General features: G+C 49.8%; 1 protein-coding gene across 2 annotated transcripts in view; it reads left to right on the forward strand.

Moving 5' to 3' along the window:
- Window positions 1–12,073, forward strand: part of LOC311230629 (nuclear receptor subfamily 6 group A member 1-A-like) — a gene marked incomplete at both ends in the record, with an annotated part of 166,523 nt that overhangs the window by 65,638 nt on the left and 88,812 nt on the right. The window contains one exon of one of the 2 annotated variants that reach the window (XM_084316972.1): window positions 2,034–2,057. The exons of the other annotated variant lie outside the window; for it this stretch is intronic. Coding sequence (XP_084173098.1) covers window positions 2,034–2,057 — 24 coding nt within the window. The remainder of the gene's footprint in view (window positions 1–2,033; window positions 2,058–12,073) is intronic. 2 annotated transcript variants of the gene reach the window in all.

The following is a 12,073-nucleotide window of genomic DNA, read 5'->3' on the forward strand; positions in this document are numbered from 1 at the left end:
GTACAGTTTGTGTCCCCATGCGATTCTGCTGCTCTACTGAGCTCAGCAGATCCTCATTGCTGCCGGTGAATTATTGAGCTGGTTTGGGGAAGCCAAATGAGTACGGCCTGGCTGGTATCTTTAGCCTAGAGTCACTAAGTGGTGGTCCGAGGAACAACACTTATGGGGGGGAACGGAAGCTTCTCTCTCTCCCACATCAACCCAATCCCCTACTCTTCTCTCTCCATCGCCCTCTCTCTCCCATTTCTGTGATGCTTTCCCACCCCCCTTAATTTACCTCGTACCTCCACGTCTTCCACAAGAATTTTTCCGAACGCTCCGCTCTGTCACAGAGGAGAGACTAGATGGAAGAATGACATCTTGTGATTCCTTAGTGGTGTTGCATAAATACAGAGTCTGCATCATTACAAGTCTTTGTGCGCTGTTTCATATCGGAAGGCCTGATGTCGTCATGGTGACAGCTTACTGACTCCTCCCAGGTGTTTTGATCACTGTTCCCATAATGTGAACATGTGGGAAATCTCTCTCTCTCTCTCTCTCTCTCTCTCTCTCTCTCTCTCTCTCTCTCTCTCTCTCTCCTCTCTCTCTCTCTCTCTCTCTCTCTTTCTCTCTCTCTCTCTCTCTCTCTCTCTCTCTCCCTCTCTCTCTCTCCCTCTCTCTCTCTCTCTCTCTCTCTCTCTCTCTCTCTCTCTCTCTCTCTCTCTCTCTCTCTCTCTCTCTCTCTCTCTCTCTCTCTCTCTCTCTCTTTCTCTCTCTATGTCTCTTTTTGGGGAAGTGGAACTGTAGTGAAATACAAACGTTTGCAATGGCCAGACAGAATAACACATCGGAAGCTTTGATAAGTGATAATGGACATTGTGAGGTATAATTCATACGCCCCAGATCACTTTAAAGAGACTCTGCGGCGTTCCAAAGTGTCCCGCTGCCTCCCTTCAGTGCTCTCTTGTCCTGGTGGAGGAGGCCCATTTATAATTCAAATCCTTCCATAATTCATCCCTTCCACTCAATACGCCCTTCCATCCCTCGTTTCCCGTCTAGTGCAAATTAGCATGAAATCCGTGGCTGTGTGTGTGACAGGGATGGAGCAGAGCAAACAAGCAGAAAGGAGAGACGGTAGAGAGCGGTGTCTTCCCTCAGTCCGTCGGAGATGATGGCTCACTGCTCATCTCATCTCCATAGTTCTCCATGTGATTTGATGCCCTGTGACATATTGAGTCTAATTTGTAGCCTAAAGAACTAAACAGCTGCGGCCTATATTTTGTTTTGCTGTGTTCTGGTCGGTGGTGATGTCACCATTTCTGCCTTGTAAGGCCGGCTCTCGGCTCTCGGTGGTCGGTCAGTGTGAGGATATCAGGATGTCAGGAGAATTTCTCTCTCGGATGATGACGAGGAGGACATTGGCCGTTGTAATAGCCTTTAGATGAATCAATTAGGCTATTAATGGGGCATTTCACCAAACCAGTTTTGCACACATTCATTTAGTAAAACAACCGTTAATCCCAATAGGATCTTTAAGTATATATATATGCACAGTCTGCTGACTTTAACTGAGTCTACTACTTACTCTTTGCTCTTTGACCTAAATGATGCTACAAACACAATCAACTAATATTTAATGTATATATCTTTCATCCCTACGAGATGTATCCTTAATGTAATCTAGAACATGAACATTTTTTAAATAACCAGTTTTATTGTACATTTGTTGTACAATGTGGATGACAGCCTTTCTAATGGTACGCGGAAATGAACTGTAGGCTATGCCTCAACCACAGTAGTATAACATACCGGTTAACTCAGTATGCACCATGCATACCTCTGTTATCCAACCATACAGGCCTCTGCATGTCTGGCCAAGTGGCCCCGACGCGGCACATAGACAAAACATAACAAATGAAATAGGGTAGAAGAGAAGGTTTCATTTGATTCACGTCCTTAGTGCCATAAAGTGGTAAATGTTTGTGTTACCCCCCCCCCCCCCCCCCATTTCTACTGATATGTACTGACATGTATTTATTTATTTGTTTCCACAGAGGCAATCAATGAAAGTACTCTCGGTAAGTGGCATGTTTTTTTTTACTCATATTTAGATTTTGCCTTTGAAACCACATCAACCCTGTTTGAAGAAGCCTGTTTGATGGGGTGATATATTTGCACAACCCAATACATTGACTGGCTATGTTGCAAAATCCACACGCCCACTACCTGACGTACTGGTATAAAACTGTCCAGCACAGTCCAAGTGTTGCTGCTGGGGCACTCTGTTAGTCCTCTAGGCCAGGGGTTCCCAAACTTTTCAGGCCGGGGCCCAGAAAATAAGGCGTCAGAGAGCCGCGGCCCAATGCACATCGTCTGGCTTTTTTTTTTTTTTTTTTTGCCAGGCGACCGATTTTTTAAGCCAAATATCACTTCAATCCTATAAATTTTTGATTTGATTTGATTTGAAGTCTTTATTTCGAACATGCAATGAATACAACAAACAATAACAAAAAAGAAAAAAACAACTCAATCTGCATGTTCGAAAAGTTAAGTTAAGTTAGTTCAAGTTAGTTATTCATTTATATGTGCTATTTATGAGAGGTCTAACTTGTTGCAAAATAATAATGATAATAATAATAGCCTCATTAAAATACTATTGTTGCTTCGGTTGTTTTCAGCGTTTTATGTGCATAATCTGTTATGTTATCTGAAATGTTCGTTGAAATAAGTAGATTTTTCGTTTTTGTTTATTTATTAAGTTAATATAAAACCATATAGTCACATTTTAGAATACAATAGAATATAATTTTTGAATACAACTAGAAACACTGTCCTGGCCTGCTTCTAAGTTCAGTGGCCTGACAAAAAAAAATTAAATAAAAAAATAAAAAATAAAAAAATAAAAAATAAAAAAAATGTTTTTTTATTTTTTATTTTTTATTTATTTATTTTTTAAATCATCTCGCGGCCCATCCGTGGCTGCTCGCGGCCCACCTTTGGGTCGCGACCCCGACTTTGGGAACCACTGCTCTAGGCAGGTGTTGTTGCTGCTGGGTCACTCTGTTAGTCCTCTAGGCAGGTGTTGTTGCTGCTGGGTCAGTCTGTTAGTCCTGTAGTCAGGTGTTGCTGCTGTTGGGGCACTCTGTTAGTCCTCTAGTCAGGTGTTGCTGCTGCTGGGGCACTCTGTTAGTCCTCTAGTCAGGTGTTGTTGCTGTTGGGTCACTCTGTTAGTCCTGTAGCCAGGTGTTGTTGCTGTTGGGGCACTCTGTTAGTCCTGTAGTCAGGTGTTGTTGCTGTTGGGGCACTCTGTTAGTCCTGTAGTCAGGTGTTGTTGCTGTTGGGGCACTCTGTTAGTCCTGTAGTCAGGTGTTGTTGCTGTTGGGGCACTCTGTTAGTCCTGTAGTCAGGTGTTGTTGCTGTTGGGGCACTCTGTTAGTCCTATAGTCAGGTGTTGTTGCTGGGGCACTCTGTTAGTCCTGTAGTCAGGTGTTGCTGCTGTTGGGGCACTCTGTTAGTCCTGTAGTCAGGTGTTGCTGCTGCTGGGGCACTCTGTTAGTCCTGTAGTCAGGTGTTGCTGCTGTTGGGGCACTCTGTTAGTCCTATAGTCAGGTGTTGCTGCTGTTGGGGTACTCTGTTAGTCCTGTAGTCAGGTGTTGCTGCTGCTGGGGCACTCTGTTAGTCCTGTAGTCAGGTGTTGCTGCTGTTAGGGCACTCTGTTAGTCCGGTAGTCAGGTGTTGCTGCTGTTAGGGCACTCTGTTAGTCCTGTAGTCAGGTGTTGTTGCTGCTGGGGCACTCTGTTAGTCCTCTAGGCAGGTGTTGTTGCTGTTGGGGCACTCTGTTAGTCCTCTAGTCAGGTGTTGCTGCTGTTGGGGTACTCTGTTAGTCCTGTAGTCAGGTGTTGCTGCTGCTGGGGCACTCTGTTAGTCCTCTAGTCAGGTGTTGTTGCTGCTGGGGCACTCTGTTAGTCCTCTAGGCAGGTGTTGCTGCTGTTGGGGCACTCTGTTAGTCCTGTAGTCAGGTGTTGTTGCTGCTGGGGCACTCTGTTAGTCCTGTAGTCAGGTGTTGCTGCTGCTGGGGCACTCTGTTAGTCCTGTAGTCAGGTGTTGCTGCTGTTGGGTCACTCTGTTAGTCCTCTAGTCAGGTGTTATTGCTGTTGGGGCACTCTGTTAGTCCTGTAGTCAGGTGTTGCTGCTGCTGGGGCACTCTGTTAGTCCTGTAGTCAGGTGTTGTTGCTGCTGGGGCACTCTGTTAGTCCTGTAGTCAGGTGTTGCTGCTGCTGGGGCACTCTGTTAGTCCTCTAGTCAGGTGTTGTTGCTGCTGGGGCACTCTGTTAGTCCTCTAGTCAGGTGTTGTTGCTGCTGTTGGGGCACTCTGTTAGTCCTCTAGTCAGGTGTTGTTGCTGCTGGGGCACTCTGTTAGTCCTCTAGTCAGGTGTTGTTGCTGCTGTTGGGGCACTCTGTTAGTCCTCTAGTCAGGTGTTGTTGCTGCTGGGGCACTCTGTTAGTCCTGTAGTCAGGTGTTGTTGCTGGGGCACTCTGTTAGTCCTGTAGTCAGGTGTTGCTGCTGCTGGGTCACTCTGTTAGTCCTGTAGTCAGGTGTTGTTGCTGTTGGGGCACTCTGTTAGTCCTCTAGTCAGGTGTTGTTGCTGCTGGGGCACTCTGTTAGTCCTCTAGTCAGGTGTTGTTGCTGGGGCACTCTGTTAGTCCTGTAGTCAGGTGTTGTTGCTGCTGCTGGCCTGGGGCACTCTGTTAGTCCTGTAGTCAGGTGTTGTTGCTGCTGGGGCACTCTGTTAGTCCTGTAGTCAGGTGTTGCTGCTGCTGGGGCACTCTGTTAGTCCTCTAGTCAGGTGTTGTTGCTGCTGGGGCACTCTGTTAGTCCTCTAGTCAGGTGTTGTTGCTGCTGCTGGGGCACTCTGTTAGTCCTCTAGTCAGGTGTTGTTGCTGCTGCTGGGGCACTCTGTTAGTCCTGTAGTCAGGTGTTGTTGCTGCTGCTGGGGCACTCTGTTAGTCCTGTAGTCAGGTGTTGCTGCTGTTGGGGCACTCTGTTAGTCCTGTAGTCAGGTGTTGCTGCTGCTGGGGCACTCTGTTAGTCCTGTAGTCAGGTGTTGTTGCTGTTGGGGCACTCTGTTAGTCCTGTAGTCAGGTGTTGTTGCTGCTGGGGCACTCTGTTAGTCCTGTAGTCAGGTGTTGTTGCTGCTGGGGCACTCTGTTAGTCCTGTAGTCAGGTGTTGTTGCTGTTGGGGCACTCTGTTAGTCCTGTAGTCAGGTGTTGCTGCTGCTGGGTCACTGTTAGTCCTCTAGTCAGGTGTTGTTGCTGTTGGGGCACTCTGTTAGTCCTCTAGTCAGGTGTTGCTGCTGCTGGGGCACTCTGTTAGTCCTGTAGTCAGGTGTTGTTGCTGGGGCACTCTGTTAGTCCTCTAGTCAGGTGTTGCTGCTGCTGGGTCACTGTTAGTCCTCTAGTCAGGTGTTGTTGCTGTTGGGGCACTCTGTTAGTCCTGTAGCCAGGTGTTGCTGCTGTTGGGGCACTCTGTTAGTCCTGTAGTCAGGTGTTGTTGCTGGGGCACTCTGTTAGTCCTGTAGTCAGGTGTTGCTGCTGCTGGGGCACTCTGTTAGTCCTGTAGTCAGGTGTTGTTGCTGTTGGGGCACTCTGTTAGTCCTCTAGTCAGGTGTTGCTGCTGCTGGGTCACTCTGTTAGTCCTGTAGTCAAGTGTTGTTGCTGTTGGGGCACTCTGTTAGTCCTGTAGTCAGGTGTTGTTGCTGTTGGGGCACTCTGTTAGTCCTGTAGTCAGGTGTTGTTGCTGTTGGGGCACTCTGTTAGTCCTGTAGTCAGGTGTTGTTGCTGTTGGGTCACTCTGTTAGTCCTGTAGTCAAGTGTTGTTGCTGTTGGGGCACTCTGTTAGTCCTGTAGCCAGGTGTTGCTGCTGCTGGGTCACTCTGTTAGTCCTGTAGTCAGGTGTTGCTGCTGCTGGGGCACTCTGTTAGTCCTGTAGTCAGGTGTTGTTGCTGCTGGGGCACTCTGTTAGTCCTGTAGTCAGGTGTTGTTGCTGCTGCTGGGGCACTCTGTTAGTCCTGTAGTCAGGTGTTGTTGCTGCTGGGGCACTCTGTTAGTCCTCTAGGCAGGTGTTGTTGCTGTTGGGGCACTCTGTTAGTCCTCTAGTCAGGTGTTGCTGCTGTTGGGGTACTCTGTTAGTCCTGTAGTCAGGTGTTGCTGCTGCTGGGGCACTCTGTTAGTCCTCTAGTCAGGTGTTGTTGCTGCTGGGGCACTCTGTTAGTCCTCTAGGCAGGTGTTGCTGCTGTTGGGGCACTCTGTTAGTCCTGTAGTCAGGTGTTGCTGCTGCTGGGGCACTCTGTTAGTCCTGTAGTCAGGTGTTGCTGCTGCTGGGGCACTCTGTTAGTCCTGTAGTCAGGTGTTGTTGCTGCTGGGGCACTCTGTTAGTCCTCTAGTCAGGTGTTGTTGCTGCTGTTGGGGCACTCTGTTAGTCCTCTAGTCAGGTGTTGTTGCTGCTGGGGCACTCTGTTAGTCCTCTAGTCAGGTGTTGTTGCTGGGGCACTCTGTTAGTCCTCTAGGCAGGTGTTGCTGCTGCTGGGGCACTCTGTTAGTCCTGTAGTCAGGTGTTGCTGCTGCTGGGTCACTCTGTTAGTCTTGTAGTCAGGTGTTGCTGCTGTTGGGGCACTCTGTTAGTCCTCTAGTCAGGTGTTGTTGCTGCTGTTGGGTCACTCTGTTAGTCCTGTAGTCAGGTGTTGTTGCTGTTGGGGCACTCTGTTAGTCCTCTAGTCAGGTGTTGTTGCTGCTGTTGGGTCACTCTGTTAGTCCTGTAGTCAGGTGTTGTTGCTGTTGGGGCACTCTGTTAGTCCTATAGTCAGGTGTTGTTGCTGTTGGGGCACTCTGTTAGTCCTGTAGTCAGGTGTTGCTGCTGCTGGGGCACTCTGTTAGTCCTGTAGTCAGGTGTTGTTGCTGGTGGGGCACTCTGTTAGTCCTCTAGTCAGGTGTTGCTGCTGCTGGGTCACTCTGTTAGTCCTGTAGTCAGGTGTTGTTGCTGTTGGGGCACTCTGTTAGTCCTCTAGTCAGGTGTTGTTGCTGCTGGGGCACTCTGTTAGTCCTCTAGTCAGGTGTTGTTGCTGGGGCACTCTGTTAGTCCTGTAGTCAGGTGTTGTTGCTGCTGCTGGCCTGGGGCACTCTGTTAGTCCTGTAGTCAGGTGTTGTTGCTGCTGGGGCACTCTGTTAGTCCTGTAGTCAGGTGTTGCTGCTGCTGGGGCACTCTGTTAGTCCTCTAGTCAGGTGTTGTTGCTGCTGGGGCACTCTGTTAGTCCTCTAGTCAGGTGTTGTTGCTGCTGCTGGGGCACTCTGTTAGTCCTCTAGTCAGGTGTTGTTGCTGCTGCTGCTGGGGCACTCTGTTAGTCCTGTAGTCAGGTGTTGTTGCTGCTGCTGGGGCACTCTGTTAGTCCTGTAGTCAGGTGTTGCTGCTGTTGGGGCACTCTGTTAGTCCTGTAGTCAGGTGTTGCTGCTGCTGGGGCACTCTGTTAGTCCTGTAGTCAGGTGTTGTTGCTGTTGGGGCACTCTGTTAGTCCTGTAGTCAGGTGTTGTTGCTGCTGGGGCACTCTGTTAGTCCTGTAGTCAGGTGTTGTTGCTGCTGGGGCACTCTGTTAGTCCTGTAGTCAGGTGTTGTTGCTGTTGGGGCACTCTGTTAGTCCTGTAGTCAGGTGTTGCTGCTGCTGGGTCACTGTTAGTCCTCTAGTCAGGTGTTGTTGCTGTTGGGGCACTCTGTTAGTCCTCTAGTCAGGTGTTGCTGCTGCTGGGGCACTCTGTTAGTCCTGTAGTCAGGTGTTGTTGCTGGGGCACTCTGTTAGTCCTCTAGTCAGGTGTTGCTGCTGCTGGGTCACTGTTAGTCCTCTAGTCAGGTGTTGTTGCTGTTGGGGCACTCTGTTAGTCCTGTAGCCAGGTGTTGCTGCTGTTGGGGCACTCTGTTAGTCCTGTAGTCAGGTGTTGTTGCTGGGGCACTCTGTTAGTCCTGTAGTCAGGTGTTGCTGCTGCTGGGGCACTCTGTTAGTCCTGTAGTCAGGTGTTGTTGCTGTTGGGGCACTCTGTTAGTCCTCTAGTCAGGTGTTGCTGCTGCTGGGTCACTCTGTTAGTCCTGTAGTCAAGTGTTGTTGCTGTTGGGGCACTCTGTTAGTCCTGTAGTCAGGTGTTGTTGCTGTTGGGGCACTCTGTTAGTCCTGTAGTCAGGTGTTGTTGCTGTTGGGGCACTCTGTTAGTCCTGTAGTCAGGTGTTGTTGCTGTTGGGTCACTCTGTTAGTCCTGTAGTCAAGTGTTGTTGCTGTTGGGGCACTCTGTTAGTCCTGTAGCCAGGTGTTGCTGCTGCTGGGTCACTCTGTTAGTCCTGTAGTCAGGTGTTGCTGCTGCTGGGGCACTCTGTTAGTCCTGTAGTCAGGTGTTGTTGCTGCTGGGGCACTCTGTTAGTCCTGTAGTCAGGTGTTGTTGCTGCTGCTGGGGCACTCTGTTAGTCCTGTAGTCAGGTGTTGTTGCTGCTGGGGCACTCTGTTAGTCCTCTAGGCAGGTGTTGTTGCTGTTGGGGCACTCTGTTAGTCCTCTAGTCAGGTGTTGCTGCTGTTGGGGTACTCTGTTAGTCCTGTAGTCAGGTGTTGCTGCTGCTGGGGCACTCTGTTAGTCCTCTAGTCAGGTGTTGTTGCTGCTGGGGCACTCTGTTAGTCCTCTAGGCAGGTGTTGCTGCTGTTGGGGCACTCTGTTAGTCCTGTAGTCAGGTGTTGCTGCTGCTGGGGCACTCTGTTAGTCCTGTAGTCAGGTGTTGCTGCTGCTGGGGCACTCTGTTAGTCCTGTAGTCAGGTGTTGTTGCTGCTGGGGCACTCTGTTAGTCCTCTAGTCAGGTGTTGTTGCTGCTGTTGGGGCACTCTGTTAGTCCTCTAGTCAGGTGTTGTTGCTGCTGGGGCACTCTGTTAGTCCTCTAGTCAGGTGTTGTTGCTGGGGCACTCTGTTAGTCCTCTAGGCAGGTGTTGCTGCTGCTGGGGCACTCTGTTAGTCCTGTAGTCAGGTGTTGCTGCTGCTGGGTCACTCTGTTAGTCTTGTAGTCAGGTGTTGCTGCTGTTGGGGCACTCTGTTAGTCCTCTAGTCAGGTGTTGTTGCTGCTGTTGGGTCACTCTGTTAGTCCTGTAGTCAGGTGTTGTTGCTGTTGGGGCACTCTGTTAGTCCTCTAGTCAGGTGTTGTTGCTGCTGTTGGGTCACTCTGTTAGTCCTATAGTCAGGTGTTGTTGCTGTTGGGGCACTCTGTTAGTCCTGTAGTCAGGTGTTGCTGCTGCTGGGGCACTCTGTTAGTCCTGTAGTCAGGTGTTGTTGCTGGTGGGGCACTCTGTTAGTCCTGTAGTCAGGTGTTGCTGCTGGTGGGGCACTCTGTTAGTCCTGTAGTCAGGTGTTGCTGCTGTTGGGGCACTCTGTTAGTCCTATAGTCAGGTGTTGCTGCTGCTGGGGCACTCTGTTAGTCCTGTAGTCAGGTGTTGCTGCTGGTGGGGCACTCTGTTAGTCCTGTAGTCAGGTGTTGTTGCTGCTGGGTCACTCTGTTAGTCCTGTAGTCAGGTGTTGTTGCTGCTGGGGCACTCTGTTAGTCCTGTAGTCAGGTGTTGCTGCTGTTGGGGCACTCTGTTAGTCCTCTAGTCAGGTGTTGCTGCTGCTGGGGCACTCTGTTAGTCCTGTAGTCAGGTGTTGCTGCTGTTGGGTCACTCTGTTAGTCCTGTAGTCAGGTGTTGTTGCTGTTGGGGCACTCTGTTAGTCCTCTAGTCAGGTGTTGTTGCTGGGGCACTCTGTTAGTCCTGTAGTCAGGTGTTGTTGCTGCTGGGGCACTCTGTTAGTCCTGTAGTCAGGTGTTGCTGCTGTTGGGGCACTCTGTTAGTCCTATAGTCAGGTGTTGCTGCTGCTGGGGCACTCTGTTAGTCCTGTAGTCAGGTGTTGCTGCTGTTGGGGCACTCTGTTAGTCCTCTAGTCAGGTGTTGTTGCTGGTGGGGCACTCTGTTAGTCCTCTAGTCAGGTGTTGCTGCTGTTGGGTCACTCTGTTAGTCCTGTAGTCAGGTGTTGTTGCTGCTGGGTCACTCTGTTAGTCCTGTAGTCAGGTGTTGTTGCTGCTGGGGCACTCTGTTAGTCCTGTAGTCAGGTGTTGCTGCTGTTGGGGCACTCTGTTAGTCCTCTAGTCAGGTGTTGTTCCTGCTGGGGCACTCTGTTAGTCCTGTAGCCAGGTGTTGCTGCTGCTGGGGCACTCTGTTAGTCCTGTAGTCAGGTGTTGTTCCTGCTGGGGCACTCTGTTAGTCCTGTAGTCAGGTGTTGCTGCTGTTGGGGCACTCTGTTAGTCCTGTAGTCAGGTGTTGCTGCTGTTGGGGCACTCTGTTAGTCCTGTAGTCAGGTGTTGTTGCTGTTGGGGCACTCTGTTAGTCCTGTAGTCAGGTGTTGTTGCTGCTGGGGCACTCTGTTAGTACTGTAGTCAGGTGTTGCTGCTGTTGGGGCACTCTGTTAGTCCTGTAGTCAGGTGTTGTTGCTGTTGGGGCACTCTGTTAGTCCTCTAGTCAGGTGTTGTTGCTGCTGTTGGGGCACTCTGTTAGTCCTGTAGTCAGGTGTTGCTGCTGTTGGGGCACTCTGTTAGTCCTGTAGTCAGGTGTTGCTGCTGTTGGGGCACTCTGTTAGTCCTGTAGTCAGGTGTTGTTGCTGCTGTTGGGGCACTCTGTTAGTCCTGTAGTCAGGTGTTGTTGCTGTTGGGGCACTCTGTTAGTCCTGTAGTCAGGTGTTGCTGCTGTTGGGGCACTCTGTTAGTCCTGTAGTCAGGTGTTGCTGCTGTTGGGGCACTCTGTTAGTCCTGTAGTCAGGTGTTGCTGCTGTTGGGGCACTCTGTTAGTCCTGTAGCCAGTACTCAGACAGGTAGGTATGTGCCTGTAAAGATGATGATGTATGATTAAGACCCGTGTTACAGACTGTGGGATACCAAGCATGGAGACTTCTCACATTCCAGGCCTACATACTGCAGGGTGGAATGTTGGACGTCAGACGGTGGCGGTCCTGGCATATTTGGTGCCCCAGGCAAGATCATAGAGGCTGCTCTACCCCCCCCCCCCCCCACCTCCACACCAAGCCTGGATAAAATAATTACCGTCTTGTCTGCTAACATAAAAGCATGTTCTATGATTACCACATCTGTTGTATATTATGAAGGCACTCATAATACACTATAATGTACTCATGATGCTTTATGACCCTGCTCGTAAATGCAAATAATGCTTACTAATGCAATTAATGTGCTAATGTAATGTAACTTATAAGGAATTATAAGTGCTAGTGTTTTATGAATGCTCTTGTCTAGGTTTCTGTTATCTATCAGAGGTCGCCCAGCAGGGATTATAGACCTCTCACGCGCTGTCGTCATGTTGACGAGCCCCGGGTACTTTTTTCCCTGCCCATGGCAAAAATTAACAGTGTTTTCCTTTTTTGGAAAGTCACATTATTTGTCTGTTAAACTGTGTGTGGGCTGGGTAAAATGATGTCTTACAAGAGGATTATATGTTTTGTTAATTAACATTAATGACCGGATGTTGCAATTTCATGGTGATGTGAATTCTGAAACTGCCGCTTCACAATTCAAAATCCCCTGCGTTAGCTATAGACCTACGTCAATATCACTTCATCAAATTAAAAAGTCAAGGCTGCTGAGCGCATCTCGTGACATAGCCACGGTGAAGGTGTAGCGCTCTCTGCCACCCATGGCCAATCGGCGCCCCCGGCGACTACCGACTGCATATTACCTATCCCATTGCCCACCGCTTCCTGCAGGCCCCACTAGGGGTGCAGACAGGGGAAGAGACCCTCACCTCTTCCTCTAAACACCAGCAACTGAAACCAGTCTGACCGGCTTCTGCTATACTGTCCCTGCCTCCTTGATTAGAGGTCTCCATAGGGTGTAATGACAGAATTGTGTTCCTGTCAGTTCCTGCTGCTGAGAGTGGGCTAATAGTCACGTTAGCCTGTGCAGCATGTCATTAGCTCTCCACCCCGTAGCCCAGTGAGGGGCAGGTCTTTCATTTCAGGGCTAAATCACAGGGCTCCCGG

The sequence above is a fragment of the Notolepis coatsorum genome (assembly GCF_963971535.1).
Source record: "Notolepis coatsorum genome assembly, chromosome: 1".
NCBI classification, from domain to species: Eukaryota; Metazoa; Chordata; class Actinopteri; order Aulopiformes; family Paralepididae; genus Notolepis; species Notolepis coatsorum.